This window comes from Bos grunniens, chromosome 6 (genome assembly GCF_055505025.1).
Source record: "Bos grunniens cultivar Pamir isolate PY7600 chromosome 6, Bosgru_T2T1.0, whole genome shotgun sequence".
Lineage (NCBI taxonomy): Eukaryota > Metazoa > Chordata > Mammalia > Artiodactyla > Bovidae > Bos > Bos grunniens.
Genome location: NC_141170.1, coordinates 50587474 through 50614188, shown reverse-complemented (window position 1 = coordinate 50614188; position 26715 = coordinate 50587474). Strand labels below are relative to the sequence as shown.

The 26715-nt window shown below is 41.4% G+C and overlaps 1 protein-coding gene and 1 long non-coding RNA gene across 2 annotated transcripts; one reads left to right on the top strand and one right to left on the bottom strand.

The window, feature by feature from the left end:
• Positions 1–611: 611 nt before the first annotated feature.
• Positions 612–26642, bottom strand: LRRC66 (leucine rich repeat containing 66). Its single transcript, XM_086405792.1, has 5 exons — positions 26505–26642; positions 23165–23665; positions 11081–11250; positions 5795–5984; positions 612–4191 (listed from the first exon to the last, which is right to left on the bottom strand). Exons 2-5 carry the CDS (start codon positions 23658–23660, stop codon positions 2474–2476), a joined length of 2574 nt encoding a protein of 857 aa, XP_086261918.1. The 5' UTR covers positions 23661–23665; positions 26505–26642; the 3' UTR covers positions 612–2473.
• On the top strand, positions 8103–11283 carry LOC147370698 (uncharacterized). Its single transcript, XR_015165423.1, has 3 exons — positions 8103–8255; positions 9537–9735; positions 11096–11283. It is a non-coding gene; the product is annotated as an uncharacterized LOC147370698 (long non-coding RNA).
• Positions 26643–26715: the final 73 nt, after the last annotated feature.

The following is a 26715-nucleotide window of genomic DNA, read 5'->3' as shown; positions in this document are numbered from 1 at the left end:
TAGAAAGTAATTTTTCACTTTATAAAGTAACTGCAAACTCTGAGATGATTTTCAGCTTTATAGACCCTATGCTGGTAATGAACTTCATCCAGCCCATAGAAGAGTCTCCAGCAGATCTCAGTCAAGCCATGTGAAGCCTTGTTTTCACCATAGCACACAGCAGTATAGCAGGGGCTGGAGGGAGGAAAGAAGTGGTCCATTCTACTTGGGTGGAATGAGCCGAGAAAGGCTCTTGGGGGAGGTGACCTTAAACAGTGTCTCAAAAACAGCAGAGACATCTTCCAGGTAGAGGAGATGGACTTAGTGGAAAGGCCAGATGTGCCCCTAAATGTGGGGAGCAGAGTGGACAAGGGTGACATAGTCTGGTGTGTCTGTAACTGTGGATTTCAGAGTGAGGTACTGCACAGAGAGATAAATACCACAGGAAAAGTTGGATGGAAAGCGGGGCCAGATCAATACTAAAGAGTTCGTTTTCATTCATTTATTTCATAAATCCATATATCGAGAACCTATTAAATGCCAGACCTTTAGGAGACAAGACACTTTGTTGTTGTTCTTGTGGAGATAAGAGTATAGAAGAGGCAGACAGACAGTAAACCAACCATCACACAAATAATTATTCAACTTTATTTGCGATAAGTTCTCCTTGTGAAGGACAATGCTTGTGTAATGAGAGACTTTGCAACAGGAAAATCCAACTGAATCTAGGGGTCCAGGAAGGCTTCCATGAGGAAGTGACAGTTAAGGCTGAGACTCAGGTAGGGTCTGTTGAGCTTAAAGTGGGGCTTGTTTGGTGGTGAGGTTGTTGGGTGGGGTTGGAAAGAACATTGCAGGCAGATGTGATGTGGACAAAGGTCTGGAGACAGGGAGTTATGTGGTGCTATTATAAAAGAAAAGAAAAGAAAACAAAACAAAACAGAAAAGACTGCATCCACAAAAAATGGGAGCCATGTGATCATACTTGGGTTTTAGGAACCACTCCCTGGCTGTAGCGTGGGAATGATAAAGGCACGTAGGGCCAGTGCTAAAGAAACCAGTTGGTGTGCTGTCGTCACAGATCTAGTGGGAGTGTCAAGGTGAGAACTGAAGCTGGAGCTGTGTGGACAGAGAGGATAGAACAGACTTGACAGATACTGAGGGGCTAGAAGTGATCGTACTCAATGAAAATAATTAGATGTGGGCAGCAAGGAGAGGAAGACCCCCAGGTTCCTGGATGGAGCAACAGGGCAGATAGTGAAATGGAGGCTCAGACTGGGGGGTGGGGGGGAGGTGGTGGTGGAGAGGATTAGGGGCTGCTACTGCGTTTCACTTTGGACATGCTTAGACTGAACTGCCTATGGGGATATCCAACAGGCAGCTGCATGTGAGTTTAAAGTTCCAGAAAGATTTCAGAGCTGAAGTTACAGAAGCAGAAAATAACAATTAAAAGCCATGACAAGTAATAGCTCACTCAGGGAGAAGAAACTGAGTCAGAAGACAAGAGGGTCTGGGACCAAGCCAGACATGGCTAAAAATGACAACAACATAGACATTTACCAGGCAAACATAGAATAGTGGAGTACCGTTTTCTTTTACAAGAAACATAAATGCTCTTTCTGAAAATTAATTTTTAATTTATACTTTGTTCTACAAAATGGAGTCGCCATTAACATTTTTTAAACAAATATTTAGAATTGGTCTGAATCCCTCCAGTTTTGTAGTTTTCTAATCAAACTCCAAAAAGCTGCGCTGTTCCTTGTGCAAAATTCATTAAAATCTCCTCAGCAGCTCCATCTAAGTGCTTCATTATGCACTAAAAATGTTACTTGAATCCCCTTTGATTTTCAGGTTGAACATCCTTGTGTTTGTTATAGCAGATCTGGTCCTCACATGGACAGCTAACTCCCATCAGGTTTCTCTGGGTCTGCATTTGAGTATAAAACCTGGAATCACCTTTTTTTCTAACTGCAATACCATAAGTGTTAAATTTTAGTGTAAAATGTATTAATTGGAACCTTCGATGTTTAGGTATCTCAATGCTTCCCTACCTAAATGACCCATGTCTTGTGAATGGCAGTTTTATATTAGAATTAACTAAACATAGAGAAGAATTTAGAGACTCCAGTTCATTGACTCAGCTTTGAGTGCTGACCCCAGTCTTTATCACCGAAGTGCTCCTATGTGCTCAGGGAGCTGGCCTTATCTGAAAGCACTTGTAATAGTGGTACCTGGCTCTTGAGACCATCTTCCAAATAACCCCTCCTGCCCCCCTACCCCTTCACAAATGGTGTTCCACTTATAACCTTTCTGGAATCATTGTCCCCAAGAGGACATACACACCCCTCATTTGCATCAGTGTCTATTCTTCTTGTCCTCTTCAGAATCTTGTTGTGAGGTTCTCAAGTTCTGCTCTGCAGTGACCTTGGAAGGAATACTGTTTTGAGCTGTGTCTATTCCTTTAACATAAAGTTCTTTACAAACATCTGTGTCTCCTTCACGACAGACACTTGTCAGGATCTGAGGGACCTTTGGCAGAACACGGTGGTGTTTGTGGTAAAGCATCCATATTTGCAAATTCCAAGTCTCTAAGTGAGTACTGCCACTCCACTGCGCTGGGTTGAAGAGCAGAGATGTAATTGTAAATGGACATGCTTGGGACCTCCTCACTGCTAGAACTGCTGCCTGATGACCGGGGCAAGGGATCCTCATAATTATTGGTGTTAGAGGCACTTTCCAGATGAGTCTGGCACAAATGAGAGTCTGGGTCAGAAGTGACAGTTTTTCCAAAATGATCTTCCTGGTTTTCACATTTCCTCAGAGTCTTCTGGAAGGCGATGTTGTTCTCAGGACTCTCTAATGGCCTGACACTGTCCCTCCTCTCACAGGAGACCTGGTCCCCAGGGGGCTCCCCGGCTCTCCAGCTCTGCTCCCCATCTGCCTCTTCTTCGGCCACATTTCTCCAGTCTTCTGAACTTGTTGAACTCAGAGTAAATAAAGACCCTTCCTCAGAATCGGAGTCAGAGTCCACCTCGTACTGAGCGTCAGGAGTGTGCTTTTGCGTGGGCTCCTGGTGAGCTGGAGTCACTGGCAAGTCCCCGCAGCATCCTGGAGGGCCGCCGGGTGGGGACGGGTCTCCCGGGTCACTGAGCGTGGCCGCTTCGTAGTGGGCGGGAGGCTGTCCCTCAGCACTGGAGCCCTGGAGCCTCTGCTGCTGTGCGCTCTGCCCAGTCTCCTTAGAAAACTCCGAAGGGAAGTGTGGAGGGACCCCTCCTCTCTCCTCCCCAGTGCTGGGCGTGTGTGTGCGTGCTGGTCTTTGGGAGAGAGGCACTGTCGTTTCTCTGGGGCAGGGTGGTCCTAGTTCATCGGAATCCTTACGGACTGAGCTAGGGCTGGTCTGTATTCTGGCAGCCACTGCAGGGATGCCCACTGAACGCTCACTGAGGGAAACTTGCCTGGCCACAGTGTCATAGTTGCCTTCTCCAGGATCATTCCTGTAGATGTGGTCCCATCCCGCCGATGTGAGTTGGGTGTCATGGGCGTTTGGTGGTCCGTAGAGAACGCGCCGGGCTGCACTGTGATTTGGGGGAACCGTATCCTTCCCAGTTCCTGCCCCAGTGGAGACCCCGCGTTGTTCCCTGTCCTGCCGGCCGCCAGCCTCCCTTCTGGTCGGTGCCACCGTTCTTGCTGGAACCACAGCGGTGCGTGGGGCTTGGTTCTCATAGAGGTTTAGATGGTGGAAAGTTTGGGGCGGATCCATCCTCGGCTGCTGTAGGTTTACCGCACCTTCGATTTCATTGTAGAAGGCCTGGTTTGAATACTCGTTCCCTGACGCTGAACCTGGACTTTTTTTCCGGCATCTCTGTTGCCACAGTCTGTCCACATAAGGCCTTGCAAAAGCCCCCAGGCAGAAAGCCACGAAGAACGTGATGAACACCGACAGGCAGACTGCCAGGACCAGGTCCTGGGAAGAGTCTGCCTTTCTGCCAGCAGCACGCACATCCTCGGCCCTCCTAACCCGTTTTGGCAGCTCTCTCGGTCTGTCACCCGCATCAGAGCCTGCAGTGTCCTTCTCCAGCATGGAAAAGCGCACTTCCTGGGCCCTCTCAGCTTTGCTCCGTATGAGGGTTTTCATATGTTTCAAATCAGCGTGAGGAAGGTGAGTCTCTCTGGACATTCTGCTTGTGGGGGTCCACCAGTGTGCATCCTCCTTCCCTAAGAATGGGAATGAGAGTCCAGTGATTTAAAAGCATCTGTGAGTCCTCAGTCGCTCAGTCGTGTCTACTCTTTGCAACCCCATGGACTGTAGCCTGCTAGGCTCCTCTGTCCATGGGATTCACCAGGCAAGAATATTGGAGGGGATTGCCATGCCCTCCTCCAGAGGATCTTCCTGACCCAGGGATCAAACCCACATCTCCTAACTTGCAGGCAGATTCGTTACCACTGAGCCACCAGGGAAGCCTCAGTCCTTATTTAGCTAGATTTAAAGTCTGTTTTACATGATTAGCAATTTTACTGGCTGATTGATTGGTTGTCTGATACCAACGGTGTGTGTAAGGCTCTGTGCACATTTACACGAGGCTCTCAGGCTTGGGTCTGAGGCTCCAAGACCCAGAGGCTGTGTTTCTTAGGCTTCCTGACTGACTCCTGCCCACAGGAGGAAGGAAGCCAGGCTGTGGGTACAGTCACATTGCCCCTCCTCTCTCCACATCCTTACCTACTTACTGCACATCTGTGAGGACATTCTATCAGCCCCCTGCAAAATCTGCCTTGGCCCCACCTGTGTTTGTTATATCATCTCCTCACCATTCCTCAGTGCTGGTAAACAGCAAAAATATTCAGGTTTTTCTACTGGTTCCTGACATTCTGCCTTCCACACTCAGAAGGCTGGTGTGGCTTTTACAGAGTGATGAAACAAGTGTGGCTGACACTATTAAGACTTCTCTCATCGTTATGGATTTCTCCTAAACCTGTTAAACATGGCCATGTCTCTACTCAATAGCAGTCCTGAGTACAGCAGAGGCCAGAACTCATTAAAAAAAAAAAAAAGAAAAGAAAAGTCTATTTCTCTCTTTTTTCCCAGTTAGGAGTTTGATTTTAGATTTAGCCAAGATAGTTACTAACAACAGTGCTCACTGCTCAGTTGTGTCTGACTCTTTGCAACCTCATGGACTGTAGTTGCCAGGCTCCTCTGTCCATGGGATTTCCCAGGCAAGACTACTGAAGTGGGCTGCCATTTCCTTCTCCAAAGGATCTTCCCAACCCAGGGACTGAACCCACATCTCCAGCATTGGCAGGCGGATTCTTTACCGCTGAGCCACTAGAGAAGCCTGATAGTTAATAGTGAAAAAAAAAAAATCCAGAATATTCAATTCCAGTCACATATTTTAGCAGTTTGGGAAAGTGACAGATAAAAAAATCAAAGAAAAATATTCTTTTTAAATTTGTGTGTTTTGTGTATATTTTCAGAGGGGTAGCAAGTATCTTAAATAATTATGGTTCAAGTTTTAGAAGTTCTTTGATTATTTTGTTACTCTTTGGGTAACAAAATATGACATTTGGGGGTTGTAGAGAAACATTCTTTGTGAAATTTCTGGTTTTGACCAAATCCAGTGGTTCCTGACCATGTGAAGAAAATTGTTCATGAATTGAGGAAAACGGATACCAACAATTGTTCTGTGATACAGCCCAAGGATGACTAATGCACTCTTGCTCCTGAGGCGGCTGTCATTGTTTCAAATGACACTAAATGTTTTGTGTACATTTTTTTTCTGTTTAAATGGAACCACTTCTGAAAGGAGAGGTCCTACTGACTTACCTATGGACTCATTGCAAATAGCATTCCACCTTTTCCTCCAGGACTCAGAAATAACATTTTGGAAGACTGCCAGGCTGTAGTCACACTGCCATGGGTTATCAGCCAGGTCAGCCTCCAGGTGGGGAAGTTCTAGGGCCATGATTACCACTGGCAGGATGGCTGTCAGCCCATTGTTGCTGAGGTCTACCATCTGCTCAAGAAAAAAAAAATTAGGACAGTCTGTGAATAAAGACATTTGGAGACAAATGAGTTACAGATACAGTCTATATCTCTATGGAAGTGATATGAATTTCCCACTGATTCCAGAGTCAGAGACTACTGGGTTTAAATCTCTGCTCTGCCCCTAAGAACTCTGTCAGACTCAGCAAATTGTTGACTCTCAATGAGCCTATCTCCCAGGGTTGTTCTGAAGATTAAATGTATGGGAAATCTTTAAGTCTGGAGCCTTTATTAAAAGCCCAACCACTTTCCCTTCCTTTTTTCCTAAGAGTTGTGATTTTTACTGCTAGATATAACCTAGACTCCCAATTTTTATCAAGATTTGGAATTAGGCACCAGGTTTAGAAAGTCTAGAAGCCCTGTAATCTTGAAAGTAGCAGAAAATATTGGATGATGAGGATAGAGTCCAGAAGAACAACTGTGATTGAACAGAAGGAGCCAAGAGGCTTCTTTGGCAAGTATTATTTTAAATGTTGTCGTTCAGTGGCTTAGTTGTTTCTGATTCTTTGTGACCCCATGAACTGCAGCACTCCAGGTTCCTCTGTCTTCCACTATCTCCCAGAGTTTGCTCAAATTCATGCCCTGAATTGATGATGCTATTTAACCATCTTGTCCTCTGCTGCCCACTTCTCCTTTTGCCTTCTATGTTTCCCAGCATCAGGGTCTTTTCCAATGAGTCTGCTCTTCACATCAGGTGTGAAGATAAGATACTACCTTATCTTAAAGGTAGTGGCTTTCTCTGCATCCATGGCTACTCAGTATACACAAAATGACTACTTTTCCTAGTCTCATATGAAACAAAAGGGAATGTGAGGAACAAAAAGGACTCAGTGACTCTAGAAACACAGAGCAGGATCTGCTGAAGTTGGATCTTGCAGGGGTGTTATGGGGTAGGGGAAACAGAGTTAGGTGTAGCTCTCGCTGCTGTCTACAGAGCACTGCTGCTGTGTACCAGGCATTCTCCTGGGTGCTTTACATGCCTTATCTCTGATCCTCACAACAGCTTTGTCATTTCCCCTTTTTTACAAAGGAGGAAACTGGATGGGTCACAGTATATCCCACATAGTCCCTAGTCCTAGAACTTGGTACCCACATGTTCAGAAAATAATGGAGGAATGAACAAATGACTGAATGAATGGCAGAGTTAAAGTCTGATCTGCCTCTGCAGCTGGGTGCCTTCTATTCCAGAATACAGCCTCTTGGAGCCTAAGCGCTCACTGCCCTGAAGTGAACGGCTGGGCAGAGGAGGCCTGGAGTGTGAGGCACCAGAGTGGGATCATGGGGTTTGAAAGCAAATCATAAATGCAAACTTTGCTGAAAAGTAAAAAGAGAGCCATGGATAAAAACCAGAAAGTCTGAATGTAATTCAGGTCAATTGTTTAAGAAACTCAGGGAAAAAGCAGTATTAGCATCTTAGGTCATATAAATTCTTAAGAAAAGCTGATTTAAACACTCAAACAACACCATAACCAATACTCAATAGTGAAGTAGTGATCTTTGCATTGTTGAGTAACCAAGCACTCTTAACTCTTAAAGGAAGGTGGTCAAAAATAGGAAATGAGATTTGGAAGACATACACAAAACAACTTTCCTTTGGCCTGGCCTTGTCTAGGATCAAGAGCTTTCTGTGTATACCTGTTGTGGTCTTTTACAGACCAAGACCTGGGGACTGGAGTTGACGAAAAGAAAGAGAGAAAAAGAGAGAGAGAGCAGTATTTCTTGGGTTACATGGAAAACCAATAAAGCCCATGCACAGGACTTGTACCGCTCATGAAGGCACAAGTCTCTCTCAAGGAGGTCTTGAAAGCCTGGGTGAGAAAGTGAGCTTGGCAGGCTTCCACATTCTGATGAGAATGAAGACAGAAAGAAGGGTGTGGGGGACCAAGGTCTCTAGTGGAGCAAGGGTATTTTATTAGCAGAACTGCATGCTTATATATCTTCAGTAAAATGATTACTCAGCCATTACAAAGAATGAAATTCCACCAGTTGCAACTAAATGGATAGTCTAATACATACAAAGTCGCTGAAGTGAGTCACTGAAGGGAGTCACTGAAAGGAATCCAAGCAGGTTCCCTTTCCCATGATCTCAGTCCTGAGACCTGCATGCAGCTCTACTTGTTCCTGTATTCCAGGAACTGATAAGGAACAGAGAGTCCTTGAGAAACGGCACACAAAGGAAAATGCAACATATTGGATCCCTTAAAGTTGAACGTCCCCTGACATACACCATTCTCATCAACAGGTGAGATATTCTAATGTTTTGATGGGTATTTTCTTTTTCATGCACATCTGCTTTTTCATCCTAGTTAGCTATTATGTTACAAATCATGAAACTGAAATCAAAACAGAATAGAGGACAGAAAGCTAATAAAATGATTCAGGAGGGGTAATTTCTGAGAAAAGATGAAAACAGAATAGACCAATTTGGCTAAAGAAGTGACCATTCACCATCATTTGAAAGGAATGTACTTTATATTGTAGAGATTGGGAGAAGCATGTAATGTTGGTAACAAATCACTATGCTAGGAAGAATGGCATGCAAAAAGGAAGGCTAATTTGAAATGCCAATGAAACATTTTCATTCTATCTAAACACGAGGATGGATTTATGCTTTAAAAAATCTATCTGGCTTCTGAAAAGATTCCCACATAAGAAGACACATAGTGCAAGCATTAAATATATCATCTGGGGGGAAAAAAAACCAGCACCCATTTTAATATTCAGCTTTCTGGTACCAAAGATTCTCATCATGTCCCCAAACCAGGTTTTAGAGTTATTGCTGAACATGCAGAAGGGATAAGAGAGGAGAAATTGTATTATTCTGGGCAACTCAGGTAATTTAGAATTACAGATGATTTAAACATTCTTGGGTTTATTTTTTAGTCTGCCTGTAGCATCTATTACCTGTGAGCTGCAGAAGACTTTTATTTATAAGTACAATAAAAATGCATAGGAAATAAAACAGGCATAGGGAAATTATATATATAAATATAATCAGTATGGGCTTCCTTGGTGGGTCAGCATTAAAAGAATCTGCCTCCAGTGCAGGAGATGCAAGAGATGTGAGTTCAGTCCCTGCGTTGGGAAAATCCCCTGGAGGAGGGCATGGCAACTAACTTCAGTATTCTTGCCTGGAGAATCTCCATGGACAGAGGAGCCTGGCGGGCTATAGTTCATGAGGTCACAAAGAGTCAAACATGACTGAAACGACTCAGCACTCACACACACACATAATCAGAATACAACATACTAAATGAGGTTCCAGGCAATCTGACAATATTTCTGTGGCAAATTGTGGAGTGCTGCCAAGTTAAGTAGACTTTTTCATCTGCTCTGATAACTACTATGGCAGACAGGTCCCCAGAAAACCTTCCCCACATTCACATCCTTTGAGTCATTGCCTCCCCTTGGAGGGGGAGAGGTGAGACCTCTGCTTTGCTTCTAACAAATAGACTATGCTGAAAGCAATGAGACATCTCTCCCGTGATTACATTCCATGAGCCTGTAATGTTCTTGCTAGCAGGCTTTCTCCTTTGGGCTCTGAAGCCAGCTGCCATGCTGTGTACTGCTGTGTGGAAGCCCACATGGCACAGAAACAAGTGCAGGCTTACGCTGACAGCCAGCAAGGAACTGAGCCTTCAGCCCAATAGCCCATGTGGAACTAAGTCCTGCCGATAACCACGTGGCCTTGGAAGTGAATCCTTCCTCAGTTGGGCCTTCAGGTAAGACTCCAGCCCTGGCCAACATCTTGACTGCAGTCTCTTGAGACACTTTCAGCAGAGGCCCCAGCCAAGCCTTGCCTGGATTGCTGATCCACAGAAGGCATCAGATAAATACATGTGTGTAGTTTTAGACTGCCAAGTTTGCAGTAATTTGTTACACAGCAATAGATAACGTATACACCTATGCATGATCATCATCTATCCATTCATTCCTTTGTTTGTTCACCAAGAGTTTGTAAATGCATGGTACATACTGGACAGACGTTAAGCACTAGAAAACAAAATAGACATAATGTATGTCCTCAAAGGGGCTTCCCTAGTGGCTCAGTGGTAAAGAATCTGCCTGCAATGTGGGAGACCTGGGTTCAATCCCTGGGTGGGGAAGGTCCCCTGGAGGAGGGCATGACAACCTACTCCAGTATTCTTGCCTGGAGAATCCCCATGGACAAAGGAGCCTGGCGGGCTACAGCCCATGGGGTCACAAAGAGTTGGACACGACTGAGCAACTAAACACAGCACAAGGCATCTCTAGGTGCCACACTGCTGGCCACTTTGGTATTTCTAAAGGAGCACTGAGGAGAGATTTTACAATATCTCCTCAAAGACGGGGAGGTGGGAGAAAGGGGCTTGGAGGAGAAGGGGCTAGGGCTGTCAGAACTAGAGCAGGGCTCTGGGAGCTCCTCACACAGCTGTCAGGATGTCAGGACCTTGGTGAGATTCGCTGCAGGGTGCCCAAGAGCCAGGCAGCAGGGCTCTAAAATGTGACATCGGTCCCCCCATCATTGGTCTGATGTTTATAACCATATGTGACATGTGGTATGTGCGATGCAAGTATATGTTGATATCATTATTATTTGTATTATTCTGTGTCCAATTTTGGTGTGGAGGCACCAGGGTCACTAGCCTTCTGAGATTCATGGGGTCCTGGGCCATATGGGTGTAGAGTCCATATAGGCCCATAGGATCCCAAACTGCATCAAACACCAGGGATATTTGACTGACCTTGTAGTTTGGGGAGGGAGCGTTCCTAATAACTAAGATTCATTTTCTTGCCAATTGGTAAGTGAAAGCTCAGAGCTGGGTTTAATTTGACTTAGGAAAAATAATGTGCCTATTCTTGCTGCTGAGTATTAACGTTCAAATAAAATTCATGTCCACTACTGAGGCCTTGGAGTTCTGAGGCGAGAGAGAGACTTCAACTTTTTCAGGGGAATCTTAAAATAGACTTATATTTTTTGATTAGTAGCCAGTACTACTGGGCATGTACAAACTGTTCAATGAAGAGTTCTAAGGTAATTGCCTGTAGGTCCACATATTTGAGATGTTATAAACTTTATTTTCTAACCTGTAATTTTTTTAGGTCCTTGAAGGCTTCTGGATGAATTCTGAATATCCTGTTGCTCTTTAAATGGAGGTTTTCCAGTTGCAGGCAGTTATGAAAATCAGACAAACCAATTTGCGATATCCTGTTGAATGACAGATCCAAACTCTGCAATGACTTCAGTTTCCATAGTCCTGTTAAAATTAAAAAGCAGTTTGAAATATAAATCTGACATTTACTGAAGCATTGTTTATAATGGTAGGAAACTGGATACAACTTAAATGGTTCAAAACAGAGAAACAGGCAAACAAAGGGTAGTCTATCAATAAATACTGTGTAGCCTTAAAAGAGAATGGGGTAGACCAATATGAACTGACTGAACAGGAAGGTAAACGTTAATTTTCAGAAAAGTATGGAGTATAATTCTAATGTTTTTGCAAAAGAAGAACCAGATACATATGTTTTGAGAGAGCAGAGAAGAAGGCCTGGAAGGAGATGAACTAAGGTACCAGTGGTATTTACACTTTGGAGCAGGATGGTGAAGAAAGGTGAAACTATGCTTTTATTTTATACACTTTCAATTCTTTCTTTATAAGAACATGTGCTAATTTGGGGGCTTGCCAGGTGGCGCTAGTGGTAAAGAACCTGCTTGCCAATGCAGGAGACATAAGAGATGTGGGTTCAGTCCCTGGGTGGGGAAGATCCCCTGGAAGAGGCGATGGCAACCCACTCCAATAGTCTTGCCTGGAGAATCCCACGGACAGAGGAGCCTGGCAGGGTATTGTCTTCAGGGTCACAAAGAGTCGAACACCACTGAAGCTACTTAGCACGCACGCACATGCTAATTTTATAAGAGCACCAGTAAAATAAATCTAACCTGGATTGAATGAGAGAATTATAATACTTGCTTATTTGATTGACCTGTGGGTAAAACTGGATGATCTTGCTATGGTTATAGAGAAAAAAGTTGTTTTGATGCTTCATTTACATGGATGAATTCTTCCCCTTTTCAGAGATTATTATTCTATTTTGTAGTTCTATCTTTTAACTACTTATTGTTGATAAGTGTTTTCTAGAAATTCTTATATTAGGTAATGTGTTACAGCTAGATATTTTACTTTCTGGCAAAATCATCTAATTGAGGGTTGGCCTCTGCCTTCGTATTTCACTTGATTCCATAAGTAACCGTTTGGCACTGAAGATAAACATTGAGAATGAGGTGCTAGCCACAGCAGTCTTCAAAATTTGATTTCCCATATGAGTCTCCCAAGGAAGCCCTGCATTTGTACATTTCCTTCTGCTCTGTTCTCACATGTAGCCTTCGTCTTTAACAAACTACTACATACAGATCATGTTGGTTCAATTCCGCAAGGGTTTATTCCTTGTCTACTATCTGCAGAGTACTTACTATAAGACTGTTTATGCTGAGAGATGATGACTTAATTGAAATTGCTTCACATCTATGCCCTCATATGTTCATTTCAGCTGTATAGACTAAGCAAGAGATCACAAGGATGACAACTCAGTCAAAATATTATGAGCAAGGCACTTGGTGCTGGGGACGAAGACAATAGAGAAACCTTGTGTCGGGTTCGTGATAAAGCACACACACAAGAAAAAGCTATTAGTTACACAAAGCAGTTATGCCCCCACCAATAAAACAGTCTTTGGTTGTCAGTCTCTCCATCAGATGATTGGTCCCTTCAGGGCAGAATTCACATCTTTGTGAACACTTGTAAGGCCTGTTGTATGATATACATTCCGTAGGCTAGAGGTCACAGTGGTTGACCTGCACAGAAATTTACAAGTCGTGGGGCCAACATTAAAGATTCAATACAAATATGTACATTTCTAACTTTTCTTGAAAAATTGGAAGTCTCAAATGGCACGAAACATTTGGCTGGAGCTGAATGAAGGCTGCCTGCTTTGGATGGGACATGTACTTATAGATGAATATGATGTCTCTATCAAAAACAGGAAGACAAAGAATAGGCCAAGAAGCCCTCATGTTTAGAACAATGAGAGACAGCCAAGGTTAATATTCAGCTGGCATATGCTGAATACTCATGAATACAATATGAGAAAGTCTTCCATATTGGCTCATGAACAGCCATCGCTGAGCCCTTGTGTGCTGCTCCACTGCCCTGGGCACTTGACTGACTGCGTTCTCCCTTCCCCCTCCCTCCCCCAGAAAGATTCCACTCCATCAGTACAGCCAGGAGGCTTCCAGCTTGGGAACCCAGGCTAAAGGTCACTTGTTAAATGTTTTGAATATAACCTCTGGAGAAAATCTGTTTCTTTGTGGAATGAAGAATATCCCTATGTGTTTTAATATGCAGACATATGGGTCTTGAGAAAAAAATGCCACCCAGAAACTGAGATGAAGGAGTTTCTTAACATTTTCATGAGATTTCCTGGCCTGTTTAGGGATGTAAGCTCATGGTTGCTACTATATCTAGTGCTTAATTGAATTGAATAAGTACCCCAGGAGTTCAGGGATGAAGGAGACCGCATCTATCAATTGACAGGGGGTGTTGAAACCTCTACCTCTAGCCGTGGGTTTGAAATGAAGCTGGACCTTGTGGGGCCTTCTCAGAGACAGGGCCCTGTGTTCCCTACCTCTCGTCTGTAGAAAAGCTTTAACCTCCTAGGCCTTCCCCAAGTTTCAAAGAGCAAATTTAATCAGAGAAGTGAGAAAACATAGAAACCAAGGAAAACAGTCAAGTAAGATAAAATAATAATGGTTTATAAAAACAGAATGATCATACGATCCAGCAATCCTACTTCTGGGAACATACTCAGACAGAACTATTTAGTTCAAAAAAATACATGCACAGTTCTGCTCATAGCAGCACTGTCAAAAGAGAGAGCAAAAGCATGGAAATAACCTAAATGATCCACCAACAGATGAAGATAGAGAAGATGTGGTACGTGTATACAACGGAATACTACACAACCATAAAAAAGAACAAAATAATTGCATTTGCAGCAACATGGATGGATCTAGAGATAAGTGAAGTCAGTCAGACAGAGAAAGACAAATACCATATGATATCACTTACATGTGGAATCTTGGAGAAGGCAATGGCACCCCACTCCAGTACTCTTGCCTGGAGAATCCCAGGGACAGGGGAGCCTGGTGGGCTGCCATCTATGGGGTTGCACAGAGTCAGACACGACTGAAGCGACTGAGCAGCAGCAGCAGCACATGTGGAATCTAAAATATGGCACAAATGAACCTGTCTACACAACAGAAACGGACTCATGGACAGAGAACAGACTGCGGTTGCTAAGCTGGGAGTGGGGAGAGGAGAGGGAGGGGCTGGGAGTGTGGGGTTGGTAGGTGCAAACTATTAGCTTTAGGATGGATAGACAACGAGGTTGTACTGTATATAGCACAGGGAACTATATTCAATATCCTACGGCAAACCATATTGGAAAATAATATAAAAAAAGAATATACATATATATGTGTGTGTGTGTATGACTGAATCACTTGGCGGAAATTAGTACATTGTAAGTCAACTACACTTCATTTAAAAAAACGACCCCCCCAAAAAAAAAAAACCACAGTCTCATCTCAGCCAGCTCTGCAGGCTGATGTGCCCCCTCTGTAAACCAGAGGTGCTTTGGTCTTGGTATCAAGGTGTCCTATGGCATGCCCAGTGTGTCCCACTGCAGAGCAAGGCCATATGGGTGTAGCTGCCACATGAGGCTGGCAGGAGGCAGGGAGGCTGCTCTCAGCAAACGTCCTCTGCCAGCTCGGTGGAAGCTGTCTGTAGCAGGAATAACTCCAGACCAAACAAACACTTCAGCTGTTTGAGTTTTGAAATAAAATTGGGGGGTGGGGCAGTTAGCAACTAAGGGGCATTTTAGCTGCTACCACTAAGGTACCTTTAAGGTACAGTAGCAAGAACTGGGATGGGAAAGAGAATTAGATACTCAGGATGATCAAAATGGCCCTAAGAGAGAACATTTTTGCACATCTGTTTTGTATGAGGTTGAAGGAGAGATGTTTTACATACATCGCTCTGTTACAGTTTTTACAAATGTTCTCTCTAAGCCTCACATCAACCTTTATATATATTGCTGCTGCTGCTGCTGCTAAGTCGCTTCAGTCGTGTCTGACTCTGTGCGACCTCATAGAGGGCAGCCCACCAGGCTCCCCGTCCCTGGGATTCTCCAGACAAGAACACTGGAATGGGTTGCCATTTCCTTTTCCAATGCATGAAAGTGAAAAGTGAAAGTGAAGTCGCTCAGTCGTGTCCGACTCTAGCGACCCCATGGACTGCAGCCCACCAGGCTTCTCCGTCCACGGGATTTTCCAGGCAAAAGTACTGGAGTGGGGTGCCACTATCTCTAGGTAAAGATAAGAACCAGGAGTCTTTTCTAGGTTAAGTGACTTGCTTAAGGTCAATAAACGAGTAGAGTAATACAAGGGACTTCCCTGGTAGGCCAGTTGGTAAAGAATCTGCCTGCAATGCAGGACACTGGGGTTTGACCCTTGGGTCGGGAAAATTCCCTGGAGAAGGAAATGGCAACCCACTCCAGAATTCTTGCCTGGGAAATCCCATGGACAGAGGAACCTAGCAGGCTACAGTCCATGGGGTCACAAGAGCTGGACACTATAGTGACAAAACCACCAGCAAGGAATACAAAAGATAAAGCAGAGAGTAAATGCACATATGACAGGCACATATGAACTTACCTACAAAACCAAAACAGGCTCATAGATAAAGATAGCAGACTTGTGGTTGGCAAGGGAGAGGGATGGACTGGGAGTTTGGGGTTGATAAATACAAACTGGAAGAGTGGAACCAGAACATGCCCAGGCATGTTTGGGGATGGGGGGCGGGGAGGCTTTTGAACATTGACAGTTATAAAAAATACCTTTTTATTTGACTTCCTTCATAATATCCAGCAAAGATCCACAAGAAGAAGAAAACTTTTGCACATGGGAATTAAGACTGTGATGATCAGTTATTCCTTCCACATGAAGATTTTCTCTTTACTTCTACTTTTAGAGAATCAAGCTTTAATGCTACTAAGAGAACTGGTGAAGTTCTACAAATGATCTTTTCGTTTGGGGGTCTCTCAAGATGGAGTTGGGGAATTTGGGTAAACTCTTCCAAGACCCTTGACTGTGTTTCTCAATAAGGGGAAGCATGTTCTTTTACAAACTGCATGGTGAATCAGTGTTGAGGGACATTCAGGTGAGTGAAAGAGGTTGTGAGGTGCATTACTGGGTGGGGCTTGGTTATCAGAGAGCACATTTCATGTTTAAAGAGAGTTAAATGTTGGGAGAAAAATATGGAGGCAATTTTGTGGAGATGGGATTATTTATTAAACTGTCTTCTGATGATCACTTAGGCCACAAGGGGCAGGAATTTGATTAGCCTTTGCATTTAAATGGCCAGACAGTTTTATTACTTCCAAGAAATTATCTCAGTGTCTATTAGAAAAAAATGCTACAGAGGGTATGCCCAGACATTACACTATCTTAGAAACATTCCTTGGGACTCTGAACTTCCTAAATGCTCTTCCAAATGTGATAATCTGATAACATAAAGTTTATGGCTTCAAGTTCAAAAAGTATTAAGAATTAGAATAGAGTCTGCAATGGTCCTGGATAACATATTTGATTCATAAAATCAGCCCTTAATATGGTCAAATTTACATAGGTGAGCCAAAGACCTTGCCCTCTTAGCTTAATGACATATATTCATTTTGTTACTTTAGAACCTGTATTGGTTTTGAGAACATTGGTTATTGGTATTTCCATAATCCAAGGAGCAATCAGGATGAAAAGTTTAATATCCTACAAATGAAAAGAATACAACATGCTTCTTTTTTTCAACAATACACTGGTTACATTTTTTTTCCTTCTCTACCAGTTTCAAAAATCAGGTAATATTTTGCCTCACTGATAACATACTTATCGCTTGGATTCTGGAATTTAGTGTGTTAATGTGAGGTTGTCACCTCTGGTCTTTCAGCATAACTGGAAACACAGTAAGATGTTTGTCCTGATATATTTTCAGGCACTTTTGGGCACTCCCAAAATACTGCTTGATGTAAGTGGGATAGTGTAACTGTAGACCAGTCCCTAGGATTTCTATTTTTTTTAAACTGATTTTTCCATTATTAAGGCTATACTCCCAAAATATGGGAAGAAGGTGAAGTGATCATTAACATTAAATTCACGGTTGGCTTCTGTTTTGTAAATTATATAGGCCAGTACCTCCTCTGGGTGTTTTTCCAACATGAAGATTTTTGGTAACATCACAGCTGGTCAGTATCAAGACAGGAAGTTAGCTGACATTGGGTTAGTCAATATGATCTTTTACCCTTCCAAAAGTGGGCTTTCTGGAGTCAAAGCAACGTTTCACTGGCTCTATGAACTGTCACTATTTTAAGACATGTCAAACATGATTTATAAAGGTACACATGTGCCACAGGCCAATTGTTTGATTGGTGCTGAGATTATCTCTAATTAATTGTTAACTGAGATGAGAGCAAACACCTATGTAAATCAGTTCAGTTCAGTCGCTCAGTCAAGTCCAACTCTTTGTGACCCCATGGACTGCTGCACGCCAGGCTTCCCTGTCCATCACCAACTCCCGAAGCTTGCTCAAACTCATGTCCATTTCGATGGTGATGTCATCCAACCATCTCATCCTCTGTCATCCCCTTCTTCTCCTGCTTTCAATCTTTCCCAGCATTAGGGTCTTTTCAAATGAGTCAGTTCTTCGCATCAGGTGGCCAAAATATTGGAGTTTCAGCTTCAACATTAGTCCTTCTAATGAACACCCAGGACTGATCTCATTTAGGATGGACTGGTTGGATCTCCTTGCAGTCCAAGGAACTCTCAGGCACCTTCTCCAACACCACAGTTCAAAAGCATCAATTCTTTGGTGCTAGCTTTCTTTATAGTCCAACTCTCACATCGTACATGACTACTGGAAAAACCATAGCTTTGACTAGAAGGACCTTTGTTAGCAAAGTAGTGTCTCTGCTTTTTAATATGCTGTCTAGGTTGGTCATAGCTTTTCTTCCAAGGAGCAAGCATCTTTTAATTTCATGGCTGCAGTCACCATCTGCAGTGATTTTGGAGCCCCAAAACATGAAGTCTGTCATTGTTTCCAGAAGTGATGGGACCGGATGCTATGATCTTAGTTTTCTGAATGTTGAGTTTTACGCCAACATTTTCACTCTCCTCTTTCATCAAGAGGCTCTTTAGTTCTTCTTCACTTTCTGCCATAATGGTTGTGTCATCTGTGTATCTGAGGTTATTGATACTTCTCCCAACAATCTTGATTCCAGCTTGTGCTTCATCCAGCCCGGCATTTCTCATGATGTACTCTGTGTAGAAGTTAAATAAGCAGGGTGACAGTATACAGCCTTGATGTACTTCTTTCCTGATTTGAAACCAGTCTATTAGTCCATGTCCAGTTGTAACTGTTGCTTCTTGACCTGCATACAGATTTCTCAGGAGGCAAGTCAGGTGGTCTGGTATTCCCATCTCTTTCAGAATTTTCCAGTTTATTGTGATCCACACAGTCAAAGGCTTTGGTATAGTCAATAAAGCAGAAGCTGATGTTTTTCTCGAACTCTTTTGCTTTTTTGATGATACAACAGATGTTGGCAATTTGATCTCTGGTTCCTCTGCCTTTTCTAAATTCAGCTTGAACATCTGGAAGTTCAGGTTCATGTACTGTTGAAGCCAGGCTTGGAGAATTTTGAGTATTACTTTGCTAGCGTGTGAGATGAGTGCAATTGTGTGGTAGTTTGAGCATTCTTTGGCATTGCCTTTCTTTGGGATTGCAATGAAAACTGACCTTTTCCAGTCCTGTGGCCACTGCTGAGTTTTCCAAATTTGCTGGCATATTGAGGGCAGCACTTTCACAGCATCATCTTTTAGAATTTGAAATAGCTCAACTGGAATTCCATCACCTCCACTAGCTTTGTTCATAGGGATGCTTTCTAAGGCCCACTTGACTTCGCATTCCAGGATGTCTGGCTCTAGGTGAGTGATCACACCATTGTGGTTATCTTGGTCATGAAGATCTTTTTTGTATAGTTCTGTGTATTCCTGTCACTTCTTAATATCTTCTGCTTCTGTTAGGTCCATACCATTTTTGTCCTTTATTGTGCCCATCTTTGCATGAAATGTTCCCTTGGTTTCACTAATTTTCTTGAAGAGATCTCTAGTATTTCCCATTCTATTGTTTTCCTCTATTTCTTTGCATTGATCATTGTAAATCTATTTACCTATATAAATAGATACAAATGATTCTCTGCTTATGGATTATAATTATGAATTAGAGTGGGCTAGGATCATGTCTACTGCAATAACTACTTAACATTTTAAAAGATAACTTGAGATTTAGCCAAAAACAAATTTATTGTTACCTAGCCATAGTCACAGAATAATGAATGGGAAGGTACGCTAGAGGGGACTCAACCTAGTAAAAACTGAAAGTATATGATGACTACAGAAAAATACTTCAAATCACAAAATGCTATGGAAAAGAACTCAAGTATATCCAATTAGATTTAGGGCTTACATTGGACTTCCATCATTGATCTGTTTTATTCATCTCTCCATAGTTCTATATGCTAGAATTCTATTATTGAATAGAATTTCAGATACAAGATTTGCTCATTTCATATATTTCTCCCCCTCCTTTGGAAGTTTAACATATTTCCTGATATTTTGGGAAGCAAAAGTTTAACTTGAGAAAAGAAGATGGGACTGTATCTGCATTTTATAGGGATATTTGGTCCTTAAATGAAATGTATGCATCCTAACCTCCAGTGAGCTCTGGGGAATTCATCTGCCTTAAGGAGACAGAGTCGGCATTTCTCTACTGTTGTGGGCTAATATTTTGACATATTAATCTTTTGCCTATCTCTTTTCCTTATTTCCTTTCTCTCCGTTCAAGCAGAAAGTAAAAGATCTGTGTTAATTGTTCCAGGGGAGGCCCTCCCTGGTGGCACAGTGGAAAGAATCCACCTGCTAATGCAGGGGACACAGGTTGGATCTCTGGCTGGGGAAGATTCCACATGCCGCGGAGCAGCTAAGCCCATGCAGCACAACTACTGAGCCCGAGCACTAAGGCCTGCAAGTCTCAACTACTGAGCCTGTGTGCTGCAACCGCTGAAGCCCACATGCCTAGAGCCTGTGCTCCGCAGCAAGAGAAGTCACCGCAATGAGAAGCCCGCAGGCAGCAACTGGACAGTAGCCCCCAAATGCACATCATAAGGCAGAAAGCAGAGGTGAATCATGTCTTTTTGGCTTTTATTTACTAAAGGCCTGAATCTTTAGAGGAAAGGAATTTCTAGATCTAGATAGAGGATTTTGAAGAAACAAAAGCAGGTAAGAATTTCCTCCAAAGTGAAGGACTGAAAAGAAATGTTCTCTGGCTAGAAGGGGTAAAGGATACATATATGAGCATGTGTGCACGTGCACACACACACACACACTTTGATGCCTTGTCGGGGTATAAGATTCTAGAGCTATGGTACAAATCTAGGAAAAGACAAATGAAAGTCCATGAAAGACTGATGGTAACTGTCACTATCTCTCCATCCCACTCTAACTGATGCTAGCAGGATGGGGGCTCAACATTAGAAATTCTGCTGAATTATAAACAATAGTTACGTATCCAGCTCACCTGAATTTGTGGGTTGAGATTTACATTTAAACACACTAGTTAGGAAACACTGCTATATCATGTGAATATGTGTAGCTTTAATGATGTTCATCAAAGAGTTATAGCAAACAAAAAGGAAATAATCTAAATGCTATTTAACTGAACTTATTATAATATATGTATATGTGAAAATTGGGGCTTCCCTGGTGGCTCAGATATAAAGAATCTGCCTTCCAATGCAGGAGACACAGGTTCTATCCCTGAGTTGGGAAGATCTCCTGGAGAAGGGAATGGCTACCCACTCCAATATTCTTGCCTGGAGAATCTCATGGACAGAGGAGCCTGGTGGGCTACAGTCCACGGGGTCGCAAAGAATTGGACACAACTGAGTAACTAACATATATGAAAATTATTTGACTATTTAAAATATTTATGAGATTGCTTAATTACATAATGATGTTCCAAATATTCTGTGATATAAAATTATGTTATGACATATGGGCAGTAGGATACAATTTTGAAAGAAAAATATATGAGTAGGCATAAAGAATAAACTTGAAGAATATATATTACATGAGGGACTTTAATGTTTCCCTTTAAATTTTTCTTTAATTCCTAATATTCTACAAATAACAGGCATTTCTTTTACAATAAGAACAATATAATAAAAATCATAAAATGCAATTAGTTTATACTTTGCACTGAAAATACTACACCCTGCTTTTATGGAAAAGGTCAGGGAGAGAAGACTCCTGTCCTCACACAATTCTGCTGATATGGTGACTGTAACAGTTGTCCCTTCACCTGCCAGGCTATTACTGCCACATTTACGCTTACAAGACCAGAAACTGGTGATAAATGAATAAATAAAAAAATAAAAACATGAAATTAAAGAACTGAAAATGAGAAAAACTAAATATAATTTGAGATGGAGAGAAATGAAAATATTCTTACATTTTCCTTTTTAGCATGTGCATGCCTGTGTGCTAAGTTGTCTCGGGCATGTCTGACTCTGTGCAACCCTATGAACTGTAGCCTGCCAAGCTCCTCTGTTTATGGGATTCTCCAGGCAAGAATACTGGAGTGGATTGCCCTGCCCTCCTCCAGGGATCTTCCTGATCCAGGGATTGAACCCACGTCTCCCACATCTCCTGCACTGGCAGGCAGGTTCTTTGCCACTAGCGCCACCTTAGGGTCTAACATAAAGTAAGTACTTACAATGGTGATTGAGACTGAAAACAAATAGGGAAAGGAAACTCTGTAGCTTTCCTGAATATAAAAAGGAAGCTGTGGCTTACAAATCTGATTTATTTTCTAAATAAAACATCATTATAAAATATAAAAATATAAAACATTATTATTAGTATTATTATATATTTTCTAAATAAAGACATTGGAGTTAAGGAACTCCAACATGTAGATTACTGAGTATCAGAATGGATGGGTATTTATTATAAAATAATATAATATGTGTTCTGATGAGTTCTAATTTTGATTTAATAAGAGTTTACATATAATATTAGCATATGTATAGTCTACATTTGGAGGAGAACTAGATAAGTAGATGTAAAATGTATTCTGTAGAAACAAAAATTATAAATATGGCAACATTTAATTTGAATTGTTACATATTAAAAGTATCTGAACTAGTTATTTCTCAATGCTTTTCTATAATTAGTAACAAATATACATAAATCAAATTAGGTAATTTAAAATAATGCATTATTATTTAGTACTTAAATACTTCCTATTATTAGTACCTCTTGACAAATTCATATAATATCAATATGTTATGGCAACAGGAGATTAAATTACATTGATTTTAAATTCCACATATTATAAACTTAAAACTTTCATAAGAAACTCCTTTTATTATATTTGAAAAGTGAAAGTGAAGTTAGTCACTCAGTTGTGTCTGACTCTTTGTGATCCCATGGACGGTAGCCCTCCAGACTTCTCCATCCATGGGATTTTCCAGGCAAAAATTCTGTAGTGGGTTGCCATTTCCTTCTCCAGGGCATCTTCCTGACTCAGGGATCGAAGCGGGGTCTCCTGCATTGCAGGCAGAGTCCATCGTATGAGCCACCAGGGAAATCCTTTTATTTTATTTACTCTGATCAAATTGCTGTACTTGCAGCTGTTTTCCTGAAACTGAAAACAAACCTGGAATTCTTATTGACACAAAACATTATGACTCAGTAGGTAAAGAATCTGCCTATAATGCAGGAGACATAGGAGACACAGGTTTGATCCCTCGGTCAGGAAGATTCTCTGGAGAAGTAAATGGTAATCCACTCCAGTATTCTTGCCTGAAAAATCCCATGGACAGAGGAACCTGGTTGGGTACAGTCAAAAGTGTCACTAGGGTCAGATGTGACTGAGCAACTAAGCAAGCATATTACCTCTCCAAATACTCGTGGTTTCTTGGTCCATCTTTTAAAATTGTACTTACCCTTGGGAATGTTGCTGAGTTTATTTCGTTGAAGAGTAAGCAACTTGAGAAATGGAAGCCGATTTCTCAAGCTGCCTCTGTGGCGTTTCACCCATGAGGACTTAAAACTGGGTAGATCCAATAATACTGAGTGAATGGCATTGTTGCTGAGGTTTAATGTTTCCAAAGCATGAAAATGTTCAAGAGAGCTTAAGGTTATTTTTGATATGAGATTGTTACTAAGGTCCAGGTGTTTTATGTTCCATTCTTCTTTTTTCATGTGAGTTTGTAAGAGAACCCTCAAGAAATTGAAACTGTCATCCACTGTGGGTGCCATCTGTGGTATGTCCATGGGTATTTCATGCTTTCCAGCAAAAGAGCAATTTGTTGTAAGATATCCATTCCATTGGTACTTGGAATTGAATAAAATACTGCTTTTTCTTGATGGGTTTGTCATTGTGCCAGTAAAATAAAGACCTATAACCATGGTAATCACTCTGAAACACAGGTTTTTCATAATGCCTGGAGAAAGAAAAATTGACTTATTCAAAATGACTTGTGTACAAACAGCAAATAAGCAGAAAATTTAATATTCAATTTAAGACTTAGCAAAGTTATCTTGCCTTGATTGTCAATTTAAGTGGATGTTTGATTTCTTACAAATTGCCAAAATGGTATACAGCTATAGTGTAAAATTACATTTATGTCACATTTTAAAAGAAAGACCCTCTCCCCCCACTGCCCTCCACCCCAATCTGTCAAAAAATACATATTCGCTTGGGTCTCACTTCTGTGTCTGCTTTTCCAGGACCATTCGCCCTACAGTCTACTTTAGAATGAGGGAAACCTACCAAGATTAAACACTTCCCTGTTCCTTGCTGGTCATTAGCACTGAGTAAAGTCTATTATGTTTATCTTACAGCACTGTAATCAGCCTTGTGCTTTACCATGTGAGTGACAAGTCATCCAGTTACACTAAACCACAGAACTGTACTGGTGAAAAGTTCAACTCATGTGAAAGAGACTCATGATTTTTTTTAAACGACTGGAGGAACTACAAGCTTTGTCTTTGTGGCTTTGGTGACCTTTCAAATCCTCCGGAAATGAGACATATACAACACTAAAAAAAAGGAGGGGTGGGTTATAAAAAGGATGGTTTGCCTAGGATCCATGAAGATGTAAGATACAGAAACTCAAGTATCTTCATCAGAGATTCTTGAAAGCAATCAAAAGCTTTAAAACAAGTATCTACAAATCATAATGCCTGAAGGTATACCCAAAAACAATTTTAAAAGAAAAGTAAATGAATACTTTTGTGATTTAATTACTAAATTCTGTTAAAAATCAGCGTGTGTACAGATAACCACATGATTCAGCAGGTAGGTTTACGACAAATCACCCTTTCTGCTCTAATGGCACCACTCTCGTTCTCATCACTCATCTGAGTACTAGAATGGGCTAACTAGTTTTCCTGCCATTTTTACTGCCTCTTGATTTTCCTTCTTGGTTTATCCAGTGAAATTCTGAAGGGTTATTTCCCCACAGTATTGTTTTCCTCATTTCATTCCCTCATTCAAAATCCTTAAAGGGATCCTCAGTGCCTATAGTCCAAATCCCTTGGGTCAGCATCCTAGGCTTTGTATTATTTACATAACTTTATGAACTAGTTTTGAAAGCACATGGGAAGTACCTATGAGGTGAGGCTTGTGCACCTCAATATATATGCAGAGCTCATGCAACAATCAGCTTTTGGTTCACTCTAATTCCAAGCCCAAAGCCCTTTCCTCTTCTCAGTTCAAAACCTACGTATGTCCTTCTAGATCTATCACAGATCCTATGACCTTAAGACCCTTTTTCCTGCTTTGGCCTCTATTTTATCCAGAAACCTTTCAATAAATATTTATTGAATGAATGAATATATGTTAACAACATTCAATTTGACAGGATATCAATACTATCCTGCATTGCTTTGCTTTGTATCTGTTTTAAACACCCCAAAAAACAACAGCTCCCAGATGGTAAGGGCCATGTTTTTATATATATACACATACACATATATAAAGATAAAAGTTCCTCCACTTTTTAATATTTTTAATACTCTTCAGTCATAAGACTATGCTATATATAAATAGGGCTGTATCTATATCATCAACCTATTTATCATCTAAAATTTATAAAGTTCCCCTATTTAAAAAATATTTTTAATAGTCTTCAGTCTGTCATAGGACTATGCTATCTATAAATAGGGATATATCTGTATCATCAACCTATTTATCATCTAAATTTATATATTTCCCCCCATGTTCTATATTTTTAAGTCTGCAGTTTGTCATAGGGTTATACTCTGCTTGGATAAATGAATAGATGGAGTGAATGAAACTTACCATGTAACTTTTTAAACTTTGGTTTCATATAAGGTCAAATCTCCCATAATTGAAGGGTATCTAAATTCAGGTACACATGGCCATGAACTGCAAAGGTGCCCTACAGCATGGAGGAGTGACTGATTTTTAAAGCATACCTCTTTTGTAATACCAGCAATTGAATTAATTTGTATAGTCAGAAAGGTATTTGTTACTACATTTCAAAGCTGAAATCATCAGTATGCAATTATATAGCAAGCTAATGTCACAATATCAGCAGTAACAGAAAAAAGTCATCATTCAGAGGCATACTATAATATTAAAGAGAAACATGCGGTTGAAAAGTTTTTTCTTAAGGGGACTTAAAAATCACTTTTTTCCCCCCACTTACCTGATTCTTTCTAAGTTGAAGAGATTTATCTGTAACTAGTAGATTTGACTTCAAAACAGCTGATAAGGATAATTTTATATCTTAAAGTGAAAGGTATTAATTCATAAATTAAAAAATATTATACAACAATGCAAACTAGCCATAATATACATATATCCCCTCTGCATTGTCGTATGGCAGAAACCAACATATTTTAAAGCAATTATCCTCCAATTAAAAATAAATTCAAAAGATTATACATATATATATATATATATATATATATATATATATATATATACACACACACTAAAACAAACTTCTATGTTAGGTAAGGAACATCTGAGAACTCCAGAAAAATTTTCTGAGGCTACTGGAGACAATTAGGTGAAATGTAAATCTATAAATGGACACATTCAAGCTGAAGTAATGAGGAAACAGTTAGAAATATTGGGTGTGTCAGTGAGAGAGGTAGGGAGAAAGCAGTAGAAAAATCAGAAAGTAGAAAGGAAACGAGCCCATTCCTACATGAAAGAGAAGTTACCACAATTAGAAGGAAAAAGCGAAAGAGGCTAGTTTTGCCAAGACGCAGAAAGCACACACCAGGAACACTGTTTCTTGGGCATACCTCCGGTCCTCAGGGATTCTTTCCAGTGGGTCTCTCTGAATCGTGCCAGGTGAGGATTTTAGACCCGAGCCTCTGAGGCTCCACCCATCGGCCCTGGAGCCTGCCCTCTGGCAAACCTTTAACCCCTTCTTATCTAAGCTCTGGCCTCTTGTAATGCACATTCCCCTGGGATGTTGGGAAAAGCCACCAGAGAGAGAGGCCTTCTGCAGTG